The sequence below is a fragment of the Urocampus carinirostris genome, chromosome 19 (assembly GCF_059441175.1).
Source record: "Urocampus carinirostris isolate Australia breed hairy pipefish chromosome 19, RoL_Ucar_1.0, whole genome shotgun sequence".
NCBI lineage: Eukaryota > Metazoa > Chordata > Actinopteri > Syngnathiformes > Syngnathidae > Urocampus > Urocampus carinirostris.
In genome coordinates, this window is record NC_142367.1 from 27340539 (window position 1) to 27358535 (window position 17997).

Here is a 17997-nt window from a genome sequence, read left to right on the forward strand (position 1 = left end):
TCCGTTACAAGCAGAAGAAACGAAAAACTGATAAGTCGTTTGAGATTTTACAAACGACGGCGAGCGGCCGCCTTCTCCCCAGGGCCGTCGATCAGACGGAACAAATCCGAAGCAGGCCAGGAACGGGGGCCAATAAGGAACTATTGCTTTCCTGTCACATGTAATTTATAGCTCTCCATTTGCATCTCTTTGCCCGGGTGGCCTCATCCCGGACGTTCCCGTTCGATGCCCGACTCCCTGGGAGGTAGTTCCGCAGTGGTCTTAGAGAGACTCGGGGGGGAGACGGGCTAAAAAGTGAGAGTCGGGTCTGGGACAGTCACAGATGACCTGAAAATCGTGGAATGCGGCTTGGATCTTAATGAGATTTCCCATTTTTGTTTTCCAGGATTATCCGAACGAAAGTGCAGCAGCCATTCCATCCCTCGCCCGACGGGACGTCCCTGTCTGCGCCAGGGCATACCATAGGTAGCGTCTACTCTGAAATGGACTCTCAGCAGGTCTTGATGACTTTCTCCACCGTTTCAGTGCCAAACGCAGCGTCTCCGCCCGTGAGCAGCGCCTCCAACGACCCTGCGGGATCCTACTCCATTAACGGCATTCTGGGTATTCCGAGATCCAACGGCGAAAAGAGGAAAAGGGACGAAGGTAGGGTCTCGCTACTGTTACCTGCGTTTTCGTTTAAAAGACACACGTACTCCTTACTGTAAAGCCTACAGCGACGTGTCTGGTGTATTCCTCCCAAAATACATCACCGGAGCCTTAGGGGTTTGTCGCGGGGTGGTGTCCTCAACCATTCCGCTTTTATACCCTCTGTCACGATCCATTAATCTTAAAAACCTTACAGCTATGGTGGAGTCTAGCCGATGATCTCTTTTTGGGGTAGTGCGGTAGCGCTATACACGATAGACTTTAGAGAGTCTTACTGCGGTCCTACGTTTTGCAGTGTGGGATCAAGGGTTTTTCCGCAGATTGCTGTTTTTTGTGACCTGGTGGGGGGGTTGCTTCTTATTTTGTACCTTTGACTCTTCAGATTTGGTCTGGATTTCTTGAAAAGGACAATTGCTTTTGTGTATCCGTACGTAGTAGTTTGTGTTTTCCTGAAGGAACTTCAGACTCACGGCTCGGTGTTTGGCTTGTCCCTGAAGGTTCCACTTTGGTATGAATCCGCTGGACCTCAGAACTTGTTTAGTTTTTCAGTTATCAGTGCTCTGAAGTCAATTGTAATTAAAATCTATTACTTTTTTAAAGGATACAATCGCTTTTTGTTTCTCGTTGCAGTACAGGGCTTCTGATTTTGTTACCTTGACTATTTGATCTTAATTCTGATCTATTATCTCCAAAGGAGTTATGTCAGGTATCTGATTTGGTAACCAAGAGCACCGTTCAGTCCCCAACGAACCGGTTGCAAAAATGGCTCACCGGTAATGGATTTTCTAGGAAAACTGTACAATTTATAAGATTTGTTTTATATATATTTGTTTTCTGACTGGCGGAAGAAAGCATCAAAACGATTAGTGTCTTAACATATACGATAAATATAAAATATATACGATATGAAATAAAGCTGAACATGTTTTTAGAATCATTGAGCTGTAATCGTCCGGTTCCGTTCATTGAAGAAAATGTTGTTGTCAGGACCAGAACGGATACAGAACCCACTCGCGTAACATTTTGAAGTTTTATTGAAGGAACGAGCAAGGGGTGCACCCACGATCCGGTGTTCGCTCTGATCCGAACGTGGAAGTGGATGTTCCGTGGTGGGAGATGGCGGAGTCAGGGGAGGAAAACGGGTCAGTAGCCGGGACAGAAGAGCAAAAACGTGGTCGGGGTTGGAAGCGAGTCGAAAGCCAGGACGGGAGAGCAGACCTGGTCGGGATCAAAAACGGATTGTAATTCGGTACGGGAGAGCAGACGTGGTCGAGATCAAAACAGGTCATAGCGGGAGACAAACAGGAGCAAAAAACAGGACAGGGTTGCACCCACGATCCAGTGATCGCTGGGCGCGGAAAGCAGGTTGCTCTGAACGCGAAAGTGGAACTTCCGTGGCGAGCAATGGCGGTGTCGGGAACGGAAAAAAACAGGTCAGTCGACGGGACAGGAGAGCAAAAACGTGGTCGGGATCGGAAACGAGTCGCAAGCCAGGAGGTGAGCGTAAATCAAGATCAAAAAATGGGTCGAAGCTGGGAAACAGACGGGAGCAAAAGCAGGTGGGAGTCGGGGTCGAAAAAGCTTGCTTAGAGTGCACTGAAGTTCGCGGACGGACTGACAACCAGTGACAGAAAGGATTGGGTTTAAATAGGGACAGGGAGCCAATCAGAGTCCGAGGCAGTTGGTGCCAAAGGAGCGACACAGGTGCTTCACATCAGTAATCTTGACATTTTTGTAGTATTTCTGCATTAGTAGTTTTGTAGTATTTCCATCGTAGAATGTTTGTATAAAATCTGCAGTAATATTTCTGTAGTGGTATTTTTGTAGTATTTCTTTTGTTATATTTCTATGGTTGTATATTTGTAATATTTCTGTCATCATATTTTTAATCAAAATACTATCGTCGTGTTATATTTGTAGTATTTCTGTAGAGGTATGTTCAAAGTATGCGCATGGTAGTGTTTTTGTAGTATTTCTGTAATATCTTTGTTGTATTTCCATAGTAGTATTATTACTATTATAGTACTGTAGTTGTAATTTTCCAGTATGTTTGTTGTAATACTTCTGTAATAGTATTTTTGTAGGATTTTTGTATTATTTCTGTCATAATATTTCTGGAATTATATTTTTTAGTCCAAATACTATTGTAGTATTATATTCTTCGAGTTATTTTTAAAGTATTCCCATGGTAATGATTTTGCAGTATTTCTGTAATATTTTGTCGTATTATTGTAATAGTACTGTAGTTGTAATTTTCCAGTATGTCTGTTGTGATACTTCTATAATAGTATTTTTTATAGAATGACTGGTGTTGTATTTTGGTAGTTTTTCTATGGTATTTTCTTACCCTTTAGAATGACAGCAAAATAATGTATTCGATACCTAAATTTGATATTTAGTTTTATAGTAATTTCGTAGTATTTCTGTAATAGAATTTTGGTTGTAGACATCTGAAGTCGCCACCCCAAAATACGTTTTATTATTACTTTATTTGGAATTATATATAGTATTATATTTTAACCAATTTCGTTCGGTGGCCTGGATGAAACAGCCTGATGGGCTGGATTCGGCCCGCAGGCCGCAGTCTGCTTACCCTCCGGGTAAATCATATGTTGATTTTTCGAGGACGGAAATAACTACGCACCCAGGGTATTAGCTCTCGTTCTGAAATAAGGAACTTTCTGTTAGGATCAGATATGCCTCCTACTAGCAGAGGGCCCCAACCAGGGCTTGAACTGAGCACACCTGTCCTGAGTTGTCAGGCCTCCCCTCTGGACTAAAAGCCATCCTGTGACCTCAAAGTGCCAACAAAATAGGACATTCATTTCCATTTCTGGGTTATAAACAGATTTTTCCCGCGCCAAAATAGTGAGCATCGTTCGTCGGACGCGGTGCCGGTGTTTTAAAAAGACACGGCGGTTGCGGAACCTTTAATAAAACACCGTGACTCCACCGCACCACCGCGTCAATCGGCCAAGGAGCCTTTTTGATTTGAAGGCACGACCTCCACCGTTGTCTCCTGCAATTAATCTTTATGGAAGTGATTAAAGGCCTTTAGGTAATTACGTGTCAAGATGATGTAGCCGGGCAACCGGGTCGCTTCTCCTTTCCTGAAACCGAGGCGCTCTCCTCGGCCCGCGGCTTCCGGTTATTGCTTTCCGTAAAGGATAGGTTGACTTCGTGCTGCTGCGCTCTAGAGCAGGGGTGGCAAAATCATTTGAACTCGGGGGGCCGCGCGACGGAACAGACATTCTCTCGGGGGCCGGACGAGTCGATTCGAGAGAAAGAAAAGAGAAAGAGGGTGGGACAAAGAAAGAAAAAAAGGGAGCGGGAGAGAGCGTGAGAAACAAAAGATAAAAAGTCGTGAGAGAGGGGAAAAGAAAGGGAGACGAGTAAAGAAAGATAGGAGAGAAAAGAGAAAAGAAAGTGCAAAGGGTAGGAAGAGAGAAAGAGAAAAGAGAAAAGAGAGCGCAACAGGTAGGAAGAGAGAAAGAGAAAAGAGGGAAAAGGAAAAAAGGAAGTTAGAGCAAAAGAGGTTAGAGTGAAAGAGACGGAGACAGAGTGGGAGAGAGAGAGAGAGAGAGAGAGAGAGCAGCTCTTTGTCTCTTTCTCTCTCTGCCTCTCTCTCTCTCTCTCTCTCTTCCACCTCTTTTCTCGCACTCTGTGTCTCTCTTTTTCTCTTTGTTGCTCTCTCTCTCTCTCTGTCTCTCTCTGTCGCTCTCTGTCTCTCTCTGTCTCTCTCTGTCTCTCTCTGTCCCTCTCTGTCCCTGTCTCTGTCCCTGTCTCTGTCCCTGTCTCTGTCCCTGTCTCTCTCTCTGTCTCTCTCTCTGTCTCTCTCTCTGTCTCTCTCTCTGTCTCTCTCTCTGTCTCTCTTTTTCTCTTTGTTTCTCTCTCTCTCTCTGTCTCTCTCTCTCTCTCTCTCTCTCTTTTTAACTTATTTTGCCCTAACTTCCTTTTCTCTCTTTTCTCTTTCTCTCTTCCTACCCTTCGCACTTTCTTTTCTCTCTCTGTCTATTTCTCTTTGGAATTCTTTCTTCCTCTCCCTTTCTTTTCCACCTCTCTCACGACTTTTTATTTATTTTGTTTCTCACACTCTCTCCCTCTCTCTCTTTTTCTTTCTTTGTCTCGCTCTCTCTCCTTTTCCCTCCCTCTTTCTCTTTTTCTTTCTCTTGAATCTTCTAGTCTGACCCCCAATAGAATGTTTGTTCTATCGTGTGGCCCCTGAGTCAAATGAGTTTGACACCCCTGCTCTATTGCCTAATGCTAAGGAAAACCAGTGCCACAGAGGACAGCCTAGCAGCAAGATGCCAGACAAACATGTTGGAGACTACTATGCAGGGATTCCGCTATGTAAAAGAAACACTTTGAATGTTTTTTAACCGAACGAAGAGTTTATTTCACCACTAGGAGGCACTCAATATCACACACTGCCCCTTTAAAAAGTGCTCAAATTCGGTCATGAAAAATGTATCATAAGAACGCGGGGGTCGTTGATAATAACATGGTCTTTGTTCCGGATATCAAAGGCGAGCGGCGGGGGGGAATTGATGTTTTTATGCTAGCGTCGGAAAGGAGGTGGGGGGCGCTCGGAGGTGGGGGGGGCGACCGGGGATGACTAATGACCTGTCAAAGCTAGATTTCCTGGAAGAGATATAAAAGCCGGCGTGACGTTTCCCACCCCGAATGACATCATCGAGGGGAGGGATGCAGGGAGAGAGAGAAAAGAAAGAAAAAAAGAAACAAGAGAGTGGGGGAGAGAGAATGACAGAGCACGAAAGAAAAAAGAAGGAAAAGAGAGAGTAACAGAGTGAGAGAGGAAAGAGGGAAGAGATGGGGTGAAGCCCCCTCCCCGTAACAAGTGTAACGTCTTGAATGATGGAAGGTACATATTTGAAGGGACGGAGGGATATTAAAGGGTAAGAGCAAGAAGAAGAAACAAAAAGAAAGAAAAAGACAAGAAAGAGAGCAAGAAAGAAAAAAAGAGAAAGAAAGAAAAATAGAGAAAGAAAGAAAGAGACGAGATAGAAAGAGAAAGAAAAAGAAAAACAAGTGAGAAAGAGACAAGGGTGAGAGAAAGAAAGAAAGCGAGAAAGAGAGAAAAAAGAAAGAGGAAAAAATGAAGAAAGAAAGAGAGAGAGAAAAAAAGAGAGAGAGGAAAAACAAAGAAACATGAGAGTAGGAGAGAGAGAATGACAGAGCATGAGAGAAAAAGAAAGAAAAGAGATAGTGAGAGGAAAGAGGGAAGAGATGGGGTGAAGCCCCCTCCTCCGTAACAAGTGTAATGTCTTGAATGATGGAAGCTGCATATTTTCATCCCGATTGCCATTGAAGGAAGATTGGGTAAGATGGAGACGAGTTAAAGAAAGGTAGAGAAGAGGGACAAGAAAGAGGAGAGAGATGAAAGAAAGAAAGAGAGAGAGAGAAAGAAAGAAAGAAAAAACGAAAGAAGAGACGAGAAAGGAGACAAGAAAGAAGGAGACAAGAAGGAAAGAGAGAAAGAGAATAAACAATAGAAAAGAAAGAAGTACAACATATAAGGGAAAAGAGAGGGAGAGAAAGACAAGTAAGAAGAGAGTGAGAAAGACACAAGAGCGAGAGAAAGAAAGAGCGAGAAAGACAAAAGACAAGAGAAGAGAGAAAAGAACAAGATATTAATAGAAAATAGGGAGAAAAGTACAAGAAAGAAAATAGAGAAAAAAGAAAGAAAAAGACACAAAAGAGAGATAGAGAGAGAAAAGAGACAAAAGATAAAAGGGAAAAAATAAATAGTGATTAAGGCAAGAAAGAGTGAGAAAAAAAGAGAGATAGAAAGTTCAAGATAGGAAGATCAAAAGAGAGAAATTAAAAAAGAGAGAGAGCCGGAGAAAGAGAGAAAGAGGGAAAAACAGTAAGAAAACAAGAAAGAAAAAATACAAAAAGAAAAAGAGAATGAGAGAGAAAACCCCAGAGCATGATGTTACCACCACCATGTTTAACAGCGGGGTTGGTGTTTTCATAGCGATGTGCAGTATTACTCTCATGCCAATGCTAACACTTTGCATTCAGCCCAAGAAGTTCATTTTTGGGCTCATTTGACCAAACTGTTTTGTTGGTTGCTTCTCTGATTAGTTTTCTCCTTCTTTATCCCAACGATTTAGAGGGGGGCAAAGTCTTTAGAAGTGGCAGAGGTTTTGTGCTCTCTCCATTCCAATATTACTACTCAAAAGATGTGTAAATATTGTGAAATGGTCTTGTATCTTTTTCCTCCTTTAGGGGGGGCTATAGCACTCGACGTGACCTAAAAGATTGGGTTGTTTTGTACCAATCAATCCAGGAAGGGATTGGGCCATTTTTGACCCAATCAGAGGAATCGAATAGTCTTTATTGTCATTGATATCAACGTTGTGAAACATTGTATGAAATGAGATCAGACTCGGCACTCTAGGGTAACACATGACCCACGGTGCAAAGGTTCGACTCTGCCCTCCCCCCGCGGAGTTTGCATGTTCTCCCTGTCGGTTTCCTCCGAGAACTCTGGTTTCCGAGAACAGGTTAATGAGTGTCTCCAAATTGTGAGTTGTCTGGCTGGCAAGCAGTTGAGGGTGTTGCCCCCGAGACCCCGGTGAGAATAAGCAGTGGAGATAATGGATTATGGAATTACAATTTGATGTGTAGATGAGTGCCTGGTCCTTTATCCCCGATGATGATCGCAATCAAACAGCGGCGCTTGAACGGCATTCGGAAGGCAATTTCCCTCAAACGCCTCCGGTTGCTATCCGCCCCGGCTAACGCTTCGACGCGGTGGCGACGTGTCGAGCGGCGCTCGCTAAGCTGTAAACGCCGCCGTCGCGGCGAGATCTCATTTAACTCGGTAAGTCGCGTGACGATTATGGCCGAAGCGGTCATTAGAGCGGCTCGGGGAGGAAAAAAAATAGAAAAACAGGAGGCGGCAAAAAAAGCGGTTGAGGATATGCCCCTGGGCATTCTGCCGAGTCGGTATTCCCAGTCCTTTTCAAAAGAAGGGTCTCAAATGATGGCGTATAGATAATGCACAATGACCAATTATTGAAAAAACAGAAATTGGTTACAGCCCCTAGTTACTTCATTTACAATGGAACTCCGCGAGCGTCTAACCCAGGGGTGTCAAACTCCTTTGAACTCGGGGGCCACACGATAGAACAAACATTCTGTCGGGGGCCGGAGGAGTCGATTCAAGAGAAAGAAAAAGAAAGATAAAGAAATAAGAGAAAAAGAGAGGGAAAAGGAGAGAGGGCGGGACAAAGAAAGAAAAAGAGAGAGAGGGAAAGAGAGGGAGAAACAAAAGATAAAGTCACAAGAAAGGGGAAAAGAAAGAGGGGAGGAGTAAGAGAAATAAAAAGACAGGAGGAGAGAAAAGAAAGCGCAAAGGGTAGAAGAGAGAAAGAGAAAAGAGAGAAAAGGAAAAAAGGAAGTTAGAGTAAAAGAAATTAAAAAGACACGGAGAGAGAAAGAGACAAAGAGCAACGAAGGAAGAGAAAAAGAGACAGAGTGAAAGAGACCAAGTGGGAGGGAGAAGAGGTGTGAGAGAGAGAGGGGGGGAAGAAAGGGAGAGGAAGAAATAAATCCAAAGATAAATAGAAAGACAGAAGGAGAGAAAAGAAAGCGCAAAGGGTAGGAAGAGAGAAAAGGAAAAAAGGAAATTAGAGCAAAATAAATTAAAAAGACAGAGAGAAAGAGAAAAAGAGGGACAAAGGAAGAGAAAAAGAGGGACACAGAGAGTGAAAGAGACAGAGAGTTGGAGAAAAGGTGTGGGAGAGAGAGGGAGACAGCGAGAGAGAGAGTGAGATAAAAAGTCGTGAGAGAGGGGGAAAGAAAGGGAGAGGAAGAAAGAAACCCAAAGAGAAATAGAAAGACAGAAGAAGAGAAAAGAGAAAAAGCGTGAAGGGTATGAAGAGAGAAAGAGAGGGTCAAAAAAGGCTTGCCTTGAATCAACAGAGGTTCGCAGACGGACTGACAACAGGAGAGTGACAGGACTGGGTTTAAATAGGGACAGGGAGCCAATCGGTCATCATGACAGCGATCACTTAAAAATAAAACAATCGATTTTGGGGAAACGTGAGAGGATTTCTTCTTCCGAGGGGGGACGTGACAGAAAATAATGGAAGCACTATTAAAGTGTGTAATGTACATGAATGGAAATGGTATCGGACTCCTGGATCACCCCTTTAAGCAAATATTTTTAAACCAAGTGTACCCCTGCCCCTCTCCAAATAGTTGCACCCCTCTCCACGAGTCCCCCTACTGGCAGGAGGCCAGGCGAGCGCTGGAGTATCGGTCCCCCTGGCGTTGCGCCAAGTCAGTTTCCCCCCCGTCAGCAGTGCCCTTAAAAATGACGAGGTTGGGATAATGCCCCGTGACACGCGTTTATGTACGCGGAGGTGGCGCCAGAGGAGCTCGGGGGACACGGGTGTCACCAGAGCCATTATCGCCGGCAAATTAAAAGGCGGCCGTCGTCGGCTCCTTGGGTGACCGTGGCCGTCCGGGGCCCGGGGTACTCAAGTGACACGTATTAGAACGGACGCCGTCCCGGAGGAAAGCTAGTATGGAGAGTATCAACATGGGTGGGCAACCCCCCCTTTGCCCACCCGGGTCGCCGTAAAGATTAAAGAGCTGCTATCGCGCCGTTTTGTCGTCCTACTCTCGCTTTGTCTCGGAGTGGATCCGTCACGTTTCTGCACTGGTATTTTGTGGTATGTGCATAGTAGTATTTTGTAATATTCCTGTAGTATTTTTGTTACGTTTCTGTTGTGTATTTGCAGTATTTCCATAGTAGTATTTTTGTCATATTTTTCTAGTATTTTGGCAGTATTTCCAGTCATATTTGTGTCATATTTTTTGCAGTAAATACTGTAGTTATATTTTTGTCATATTTCTGTAGAAGTATTTTTTTTACTACTACTGTTGTAATATTTATGTTCTCGTTTTATGTAGTTCTTTAATAATAGTATTTTTGTCATATATTTGTAGTATTTTGCCAGTATTTCCACAGTCGTATTTGTGTCATATTTCTGGAGTATTTTTTGCAGTAAATACTGTAGTTATATTTTTGTCATAATATTTCTGTAGCGGTGTTTTTTTACTATTACTGTCGTAATATTTATGTTCCTGTTTTTGTAGTTCTTTCATAGTACTATTTTTTGTAGTATTTTGGCAGTCATACTGTAGTTGTATTTTTGTCCTATTTTTCTCACAATATTTCTGTAGAAGTATTTTTGTACTATTACTGTCGTAATATTTATGTTCTCGTTTTTTGTAGTTTTTTTATAGTAGTAATTCTGTAGTATTTTGGCAGTAATACTGTAGCTGTATTTTCGTACTATTTCTGTCGTAATATTTCCGTAGAAGTATTTTTGTACTATTACCGTCGTAATATTTATATTCTCGTTTTTTGTAGTTCTTTCATAGTAATATTTTTGTCGTATTTTGGCAGTAATACTGTAGTTTTATTTTCGTACTTTTTTTGTCATTATATTTCTGTAAAAGTTCTTTCATCGTAGTATTTTTGTAATATTTTTGTAGTATTTTGGCAGTAATTCCATAGTCTTGTTTGTGTCATATTTCTGGAGCATTTTTGCAGTAATACTGTAGTTTAATTTTGTACTTTTTTTGTCATAATAATTCTGTAAAAGTATTTTTGTACTATTACAGTTGTAATATTTATGTTCTCCTTTTTTGTACTTCTTTCATTGTAGTATTTTGGCAGTATTTCCATAGTCGTATTTGTGTCATATTTCTATTATTTTAGATTATTATATTATATTATATTATATTATTTTATATATTAGTATTTTTTGCAGTAAATACTGTAGTTATATTTTTGTCATCATATTTCTGCAGGAGTATTTTTTTACTATTACTGTCGTAATATTTATGTTATCCTTTTATGTAGTTCTTTCATAGTAGTATTTTTGTCATATTTTGGCAGTCATATTTGTGTCATATTTCTGGAATATTTTTGCAGTAAATACCGTAGTTATATTTTTGTCATAATATTTCTGTTGAAGTATTTTTTTCCTAATACTGTCGTAATATTTATGTTCTCGTTTTATGTAGTTCTTTCATAGTAGTATTTTTGCTATATTTTTGTAGTATTTTGGCAGTATTTCATCAGTCGTATTTGTGTCATATTTCTGGAGTATTTTTTGAAGTAAATACTGTAGTTATATTTTTGTCATAATATTTCTGTAGAAGTATTTTTGTACTATTGCTGTCGTAATATTCATGTTCTAGTTTTTTGTCGTTTTTTTTATAGTAATATTTTTGTCGTATTTTGCCAGTCATACTGTAGTTGTATTTTCGTACTATTTTCGTCATTATATTTCTGTAAAAGTTCTTTCATCGTAGTATTTTTGTAGTATTTTGGCAGTAATTCCATAGTCGTGTTTGTGTCATATTTCTGGAGCATTTTTGCAGTAATACTGTAGTTTTATTTTTGTACTGTTTTGGTCATAATATTTCTGTAAAATTATTTTTGTACTATTACTGTCGTAATATTTATGTTCTCGTTTTTTTGTACTTCTTTCATAGTAGTATTTTTGCAATACTTTTGTGGTATTTTGGCAGTTTTTCCATAGTCTTATTTGTGTCATATTTCTGGAGTATTTTTTGCAGTGAATACTGTAGTTATATTTCTGTAGAAGTTTTTTTTACTATTACTGTCATAATATTTGTGTTCTAATTTTTTGTAGTTTTTTTTATAATAGTATTTTTGTAGTATTTTGCTAGTCATACTGTAGTTGTATTTTCGTACTATTTCTGTCGTAATATTTCTGTAGAAGTATTTTTGTACTATTACTGTCGTAATATTTATATTTTCGTTTTTTCTAGTTCTTTCATAGTAATATTTTTGTCGTATTTTGGCAGTAATACTGTAGTTGTATTTTCGTACTACCTTTGTCATTATATTCCTGTAAAAGTTCTTTCATCATAGTATTTTTGTAGTATTTTGGCAGTAATTCCATAGTCTTGTTTGTGTCATATTTCTGGAGCATTTTTGCAGTAATATGGTAGTTTTATTTTTGTTCTGTTTTCGTGATAATGTTTCTGTAAAAGTGTTTTTGTACTATTACTGTTCCAATATTTATGTCCTTGTTTTTTTGTACTTCTTTCATAGTAGTATTTTTGCAATATTTTTGTAGTATTTTGGCATTTTTTCCATAGTTTGTGTCATATTTCTGAAGTATTTTTTGCAGTATTACTTTAGTTGTATTTTTGAACTATTTTTGTCATAATATTTCTGCAGGAGTATTTTTGTACTATTACTGTCGTAATATTTATGTTGTCGTTTTATGTAGTTCTTTCATAGTATTTTTTGTCATATTTTTGTAGTATTTTGGCAGTATTTCCACAGTCGTATTTGTGTCATATTCCTGGTGTATTTTTTGCAGTAAATACTTTAGTTATATTTTGGTCATCATATTTCTGTAGAAGTATTTTTTTACTATTACCGTCGTAATATTTATGTTCTCGTTTTATGTAGTTCTTTAATATTAGTAATTTTTGTCATATATTTGTAGTATTTTGCCAGTATTTCCAGTCGTATATGTGTCATATTTCTGGAGTATTTTTTGCTGTAAATACTGTAGTTATATTTTTGTCATAATATTTCTGTAGAAGTATTTACTGTCGTAATATTTATGTTCTCGTTTTATGTAGTTCCTTCATAGTAGTATTTTTTTGTCATATTTTTGTAGTATTTTGGCAGTATTTCCACAGTCGTATTTGTGTCATATTCCTGGTGTATTTTTTGCAGTAAATACTGTAGTTATAATTTTGTCATAATATTTCTGTAGAAGTATTTACTGTCGTAATATTTATGTTCACGTTTTATGTAGTTCTTTCATAGTCGTATTTTCTGTCATATTTTTGTAGTATTTTTCCAGTATTTCCACAGTCGTATTTGTGTCATATTTTGGGAGTATTTTTTGCAGTAAATACTGTAGTTGTGCAACCCCCGGTCAAGACCAGAATAGAAAGAGGACCCAATCGCGTTACGTTTCTCGTTTTATTGAAGGCAAGCAGAAGGGCTGCGCCCACGATCTTGTGTCTGCTGGACGCGGGAAGAAAGTCGCTCTCGTACTCTGATTGTGATCCGAACACGGAAGTGGATCTTCCGTAGCAAGCGATTGCGGTGCTAGGGACTGAGAAAGGGGTCGGTACCCAGAACAGGAGAGCAAAAACGTGGTTGGGGTCTGAAACGGGTCATAAGCCGGGATGGGAGAGCAGGCGTGGTCAGGATCAAAACGGGTTGTAGCCGGAGACAAACAGGATCAAAAACGGGACAGGTGGGAGTCAGGGTCAAAAAAGGCTTGCCTTGTATACACGGAGATTCTTTGACGGACTGACAAGAGGGGATTGACAGGACTCGGTTCAAATAGTGACAGGGAGCCAATCAGAACCTGCGGTGGTTGATGCCAAAAGAGCGGGCACAGGTGATTCGCATCGGTAATCGTAACAGGTTTCATAGTAGTATTTTTGAACCATTTGTGTAAATGTATTTTTGGAGTATTTCCAAAGTATCATTTTTGAAAGTATTTTTAGGACGTTTTGGCAGAACACTATGCGGCTTGTCGGGCTTTTGACTCCGGTGTTCTGCCAAAACGTCCTACCCTGTGGACACATCCTATTCTAGGCTGACTGCCATTTTGTTTTCTTTCTTATCAAGTAAAAGCAGCAAACACTGAAACTCATAATCAGTAAAAATTCTGTTTGCAAGAATTCTATTAAATGTGGCTTGGCAAACTGACATACTGCTGGTATGGAGAGCATCCTGGCATACAGCATCTCTGTGCGGTTGGCTGGGAGCAGGACGGCAGACGGGAAAAAACATAGTCATCAACACGGCCCAAAAAATCACATGTGAGAATGGAGAGAGAAGAACCTAGAGAAACCGTGCATCGGAGTTCAAAACTATACCAGTTGAAATCGTATATTTATCCTATACAATATTGTCAAAGTTTTTGTTTCATGTTGATCCTCCAACTCATTGCCCCTTTGACAATCAAAACTAAAAAAAGTATTTCAAGGATTTGTTTTAAATTGGTCATAGATCACAAAAATGGCTTTACTTATTCTAGCCAAGATCGATCAGCTCCAGACAAACGTGTTCCTTCATCCAACCCTCCACTACCAATAGAGATTACCCATTGTGGGAAGTAAATGCCACCCGGTGGGTGTTCTGGAGAATTACTTTGATATCATTTGATTCAAATCTCGGGTTTTATCCAAAGCCCGTCTTCTCTGTCTTTGAGGAACCGTTTGAACCTTTTTAGCCCACAGAGTCAAAGGAGGGCGCCGGCGCCCCCGTGGTCAATAAAGGGTTAAATACAGGCTATATGTTTAAGGAGGCGATCATATTTCGCTAAATGGGCTAGCGCGTGGCGGGGAGAATGGATGGATGAGATCTCAGGTTCAGGATGAGGCCAGATTCATTATTCCTCATCTGCGAGAGCGTCGCCGGGCACCGACCGGAAGATGAGCGATGAAGTGAACCGTGATGGCAAAATGGCGGAAGATTTATGGAAATGTCACAAATCAAATTGCAAATGAAAACGATCGAACGCAGCATTCGACACTTTTAGTTGCATTCGAGTTGTTGACTGGTAATCAGGGGTGTCCAACATTTTCTGAAAGCCTAGGGGGCCATATTTGGTAAGCTCCAAATATTCCAAGGGTCGACTATGGTTTTAACTCGAGGGCCACAAATGCTATAAAAAATCTCACGGGGGCCGGACCAGTATGTTGAAGAGAAAGAGAGAGGGAGATAAAGAGAGTGAAAGAGAGGGAGGGAGAGAGATAAACAGAGAAAAAGAGATAGCAGAATAGAGATGTGAATGGAGAAGGGGGAAATGAATAGAGAGACAAAAAGACAGTGAAAAAAGAGAAAAAGAAAAAGAGTCAGAGAGAGAGTCAGAGAGAGAGAGAGTCAGAGAGAGAGAGAGTCAGAGAGAGAGAGAGTCAGAGTCAGAGAGAGAGTCAGAGTCAGAGAGAGAGAGAGAGAGTCAGAGAGAGTCAAAGAGACCGAGAGAGAGACCGAGAGAGACCGAGATACTAGCACAATTGATTTACAAGTGTTAACTGGCTTTGGTGACATCCGGTGAAAATATTTCAAACTACAGCTCATTTTCCTCTTGCGCTTCTCCCACTGTTGGCTTGCGGGCCGGATTTAAACCATGGGTGGGCCTGATCTGGCCCGCGGGCCGCCTGTTTGACACCTGTGCTTTAAAGGGTATTTGATTAATTCCGCTTTCGTCAAAGCCGACTCGTCGCTCGCCTCAGCGGCATTTTCCTTTGCCTCGCAGGTTTTTGTGAAAAAGCGCTACTGTACTGTTTAAACAGCTTCCAGTCGCTTCACCTTTTCACAGCGTTCGTTTCCAGTTAGCTTTTTTGTAGTCTGGGAGTACCTATTGAAAGGTTCTTTGAAAACCGCCACAGTCGCTTGGCAAATTCATCAGATGCAGTTGTTTTGTGGAAGAAAAGACTTTTCAATTGTCCAGGAAGCGGGTGCCCTCGCAGTCAACTTTCCCTTTTTCTATTTACAGTCTCTATGTCGGAAACGGAAAGTCAATCGTATCCAATCCTTTAAGTTGTAGATGGAATCTCGGGGGGAAGAGCATTCCACGGCACCGGGGCACGGATGGAGAACGAGCTAGCAGATTTCTTCTTGGCTCTCGGAGTCGAGAGTTGACCGGCATTTTCTGAACAGGGGTTCCTGTAGAACCTTCAAATGCAGGTTAGCTAAAATGGAAGAGATACGGTCAAACCTTCTTGTCCTAGTCCAAAGTCTGTCTTCCGGATTTTGAACAGGACAAACAGATCGCAGACTTCGTTTGTTGACATCATCCAAAGATTGAATTAGCGCGGAGAAAATAACAGCCGTCTTCTAATTCCACGCAAATGAGTTTTGATTGGAATTTCCTCTCGGGAACGGAAAACGATACGTCGGGGATCGAGGGAGCATACGCGGGACCGCGCGTTATCTCCACGAGGAAGCGTTCGGGTGAGGGCGGGGGTCCTCGCCTTAGGGGGACAGTTCTTACTCCATTACCTAAACCGGGGGTCTTTTCCAGCTAAGTGCTAGTTTTTGTTCCTAATTAGAATAGAATAGAATCTACCTTTATTGTCATTGTTACAACATGAGTTAACATATTGTGACAACGAAATTGGGCATGACACTCCAGTTTTACACATTCACAGTGAGGTATGAGCCAATTAGCGCTGTTCTCCAATAACAACTTATTCTAATTATAGCTTATTACTATGTTATTACCAGGTTCATTATTACAACTTTGGGCAAGTTACTGAAGACAAGTATTTAGTTAGTTACTTGTTACTTTGTTTGAAAAGTAATCGCAGTTCCCCATTATTACAGTTTTGGGCAAGTTACTGAAGACAAGTATTTAGTTACTTGTTACTTTGTTTAAAAAGTAATCACAGGGCCCCATTATTACAGTTTTGGGCAAGTTACTGAAAACAAGTATTTAGTTACAGTTACTTGTTACTTCGTTTAAAAAGTAATCATGTTTCCCCATTATTAAAGCTTTGGGCAAGTTACTGAAGACAAGTATTTAGTTACAGATACTTGTTACTTTGTTTAAAAAGTAATCACAGTGCCCCATTATTACAGCTTTGGGCAAGTTACTGAAGACAAGTATTTAGTTACAGTTACTTTTTTTAAAAAGTAATCGCGTTGCGCCATTATTACAGTTTTGGGCAAGTTACTGAAAACAAGTATTTAGTTACAGTTACTTGTTACTTCATTTAAAAAGTAATCATGTTGCCCCATTATTACAGCTTTGGGCAAGTTACTGAAGACAAGTATTTAGTTAGTTGTTAAATTCTGTGCTCAAGTTTACCTCGTTTATATTGTTTTTCCTGTTTAAGCCACGCCCCTCCCCCTTCGGTAACACACAAATAAATACGTGCATATACACCAATCCCTCGATTTCAGTACATTTAGAGTGGTAAACACAGCTTAGATGTGAGTATATCAACGCTAGGGAGAATATCAGTTAGGAGAAATTACACCATCTCCTACTCTGTGCTTGAAACACTGTCACCGTACCCGTATTCAGGTGTATTTTGAGTTATTAACACGCCCACCCTTCCTATTCCGTGTTTTTCACGAGCGCAGGAAAATTCATCGAAGCACAGTAGACATAATCCATGGTCTGCTTTTAAAAAGTAACGGCGTTACGACAGTTGAGTCACAAAATGTAATGAATAAGAAGTAATGGGTTTCCTTGGTTACGTGTTACTCCCAACACGAAATAATTGGAAGTGGGGTTAAATCAACTCAGTCGACCACACAAAAATCATTTTACTAGAAAGCCCCAATGACCTAGGATCGGTAAGCTGTCGTGTCAGCGCTTTTATTGTGAAAGGGCTTCAGAGCACAATAATTACGTCTTTCCTTTATTGTTGTGACCTAGCGTTTGGCTAGGAAGCTCCCTCTGCGGTGGCATGCCTGCAGAGAGGCGTCGTCTTGCCGGGGAAGTGATCCCATTTGACAGGGTGCAGGCTCCCTCCATGTCAACTTCAATTGACTCCGTCGCTGCTCTCATCGATAAATATCCACAATACTTATTTTGACGGTGGATATAGTACATAAGTTTCGAACGGGTGCTTGAAATCCTTGAAAATACTTGAATTGGGTGTTCTCAATGCTTAGATTTGTTGCCATGTTCCTCAAGAAATCTTCTTAAAAATGACGAGCAATTCCTTATCCATATAAGGAGCAGGGTTTGTACGGGCTCTTGAAATCCGTGAAAATGCTTGAATTTTGCTGCTGTTTTCAAGGATGGAAAAGTGCTTGAATTTGGGGGGGGGAGTGCTTGTATATGTTTAAAAAATGTTGCCATGTTTCTCAAGTCTGCTTAAAAATGACGTTGACACAGTTTTGCTTTGCCATTGCCTTTCATCTTCCCTTGTGGTTAACTGCAGCTGGCATTAGTTTGTAAGGCATTGTTCTATGAACCGTCATCGCCCCCTACAGGTCGCGCCCGAGAGGCTAAGTGCATGCTACACCTAAACAGGGCATTATCGATTGTGTTTTAGTGCGAGGTTTACGTATCGATCATGCGAAAAGTGAAGGTAGCATTTCTCAGTGGTAAATTGTAACGGGAAGAAATTCCTGCAACTGAAAAAAAACAGAGACATGCGTTGTGTTTCTCACAAGTTTTAGTCGATTGCTGGATGCGGGAAGCAGGTCGATCCGATATGGGACTTCCGTGGCGAGCGATGGCGGTGTCTGGAACGGAAGAACGAGTTAGTAGCCGGAGGGACAGGAAAGCAAAATTGGGGTCGGAAGCGAGTCGTAAGCCAGGGAAGGAG

The 17997-nt window shown here is 40.9% G+C and overlaps 1 protein-coding gene across 1 annotated transcript in view; it reads left to right on the top strand.

Annotated features, from left to right (window-relative positions):
- Positions 1-17997, top strand: part of LOC148347883 (paired box protein Pax-2a-like) — a 69281-nt gene that overhangs the window by 24330 nt on the left and 26954 nt on the right. The window contains exons 5-6 of the mRNA XM_088324286.1: positions 386-465; positions 526-645. Of these exons, the coding sequence (XP_088180412.1) occupies positions 386-465; positions 526-645 (200 nt within the window). The remainder of the gene's footprint in view (positions 1-385; positions 466-525; positions 646-17997) is intronic.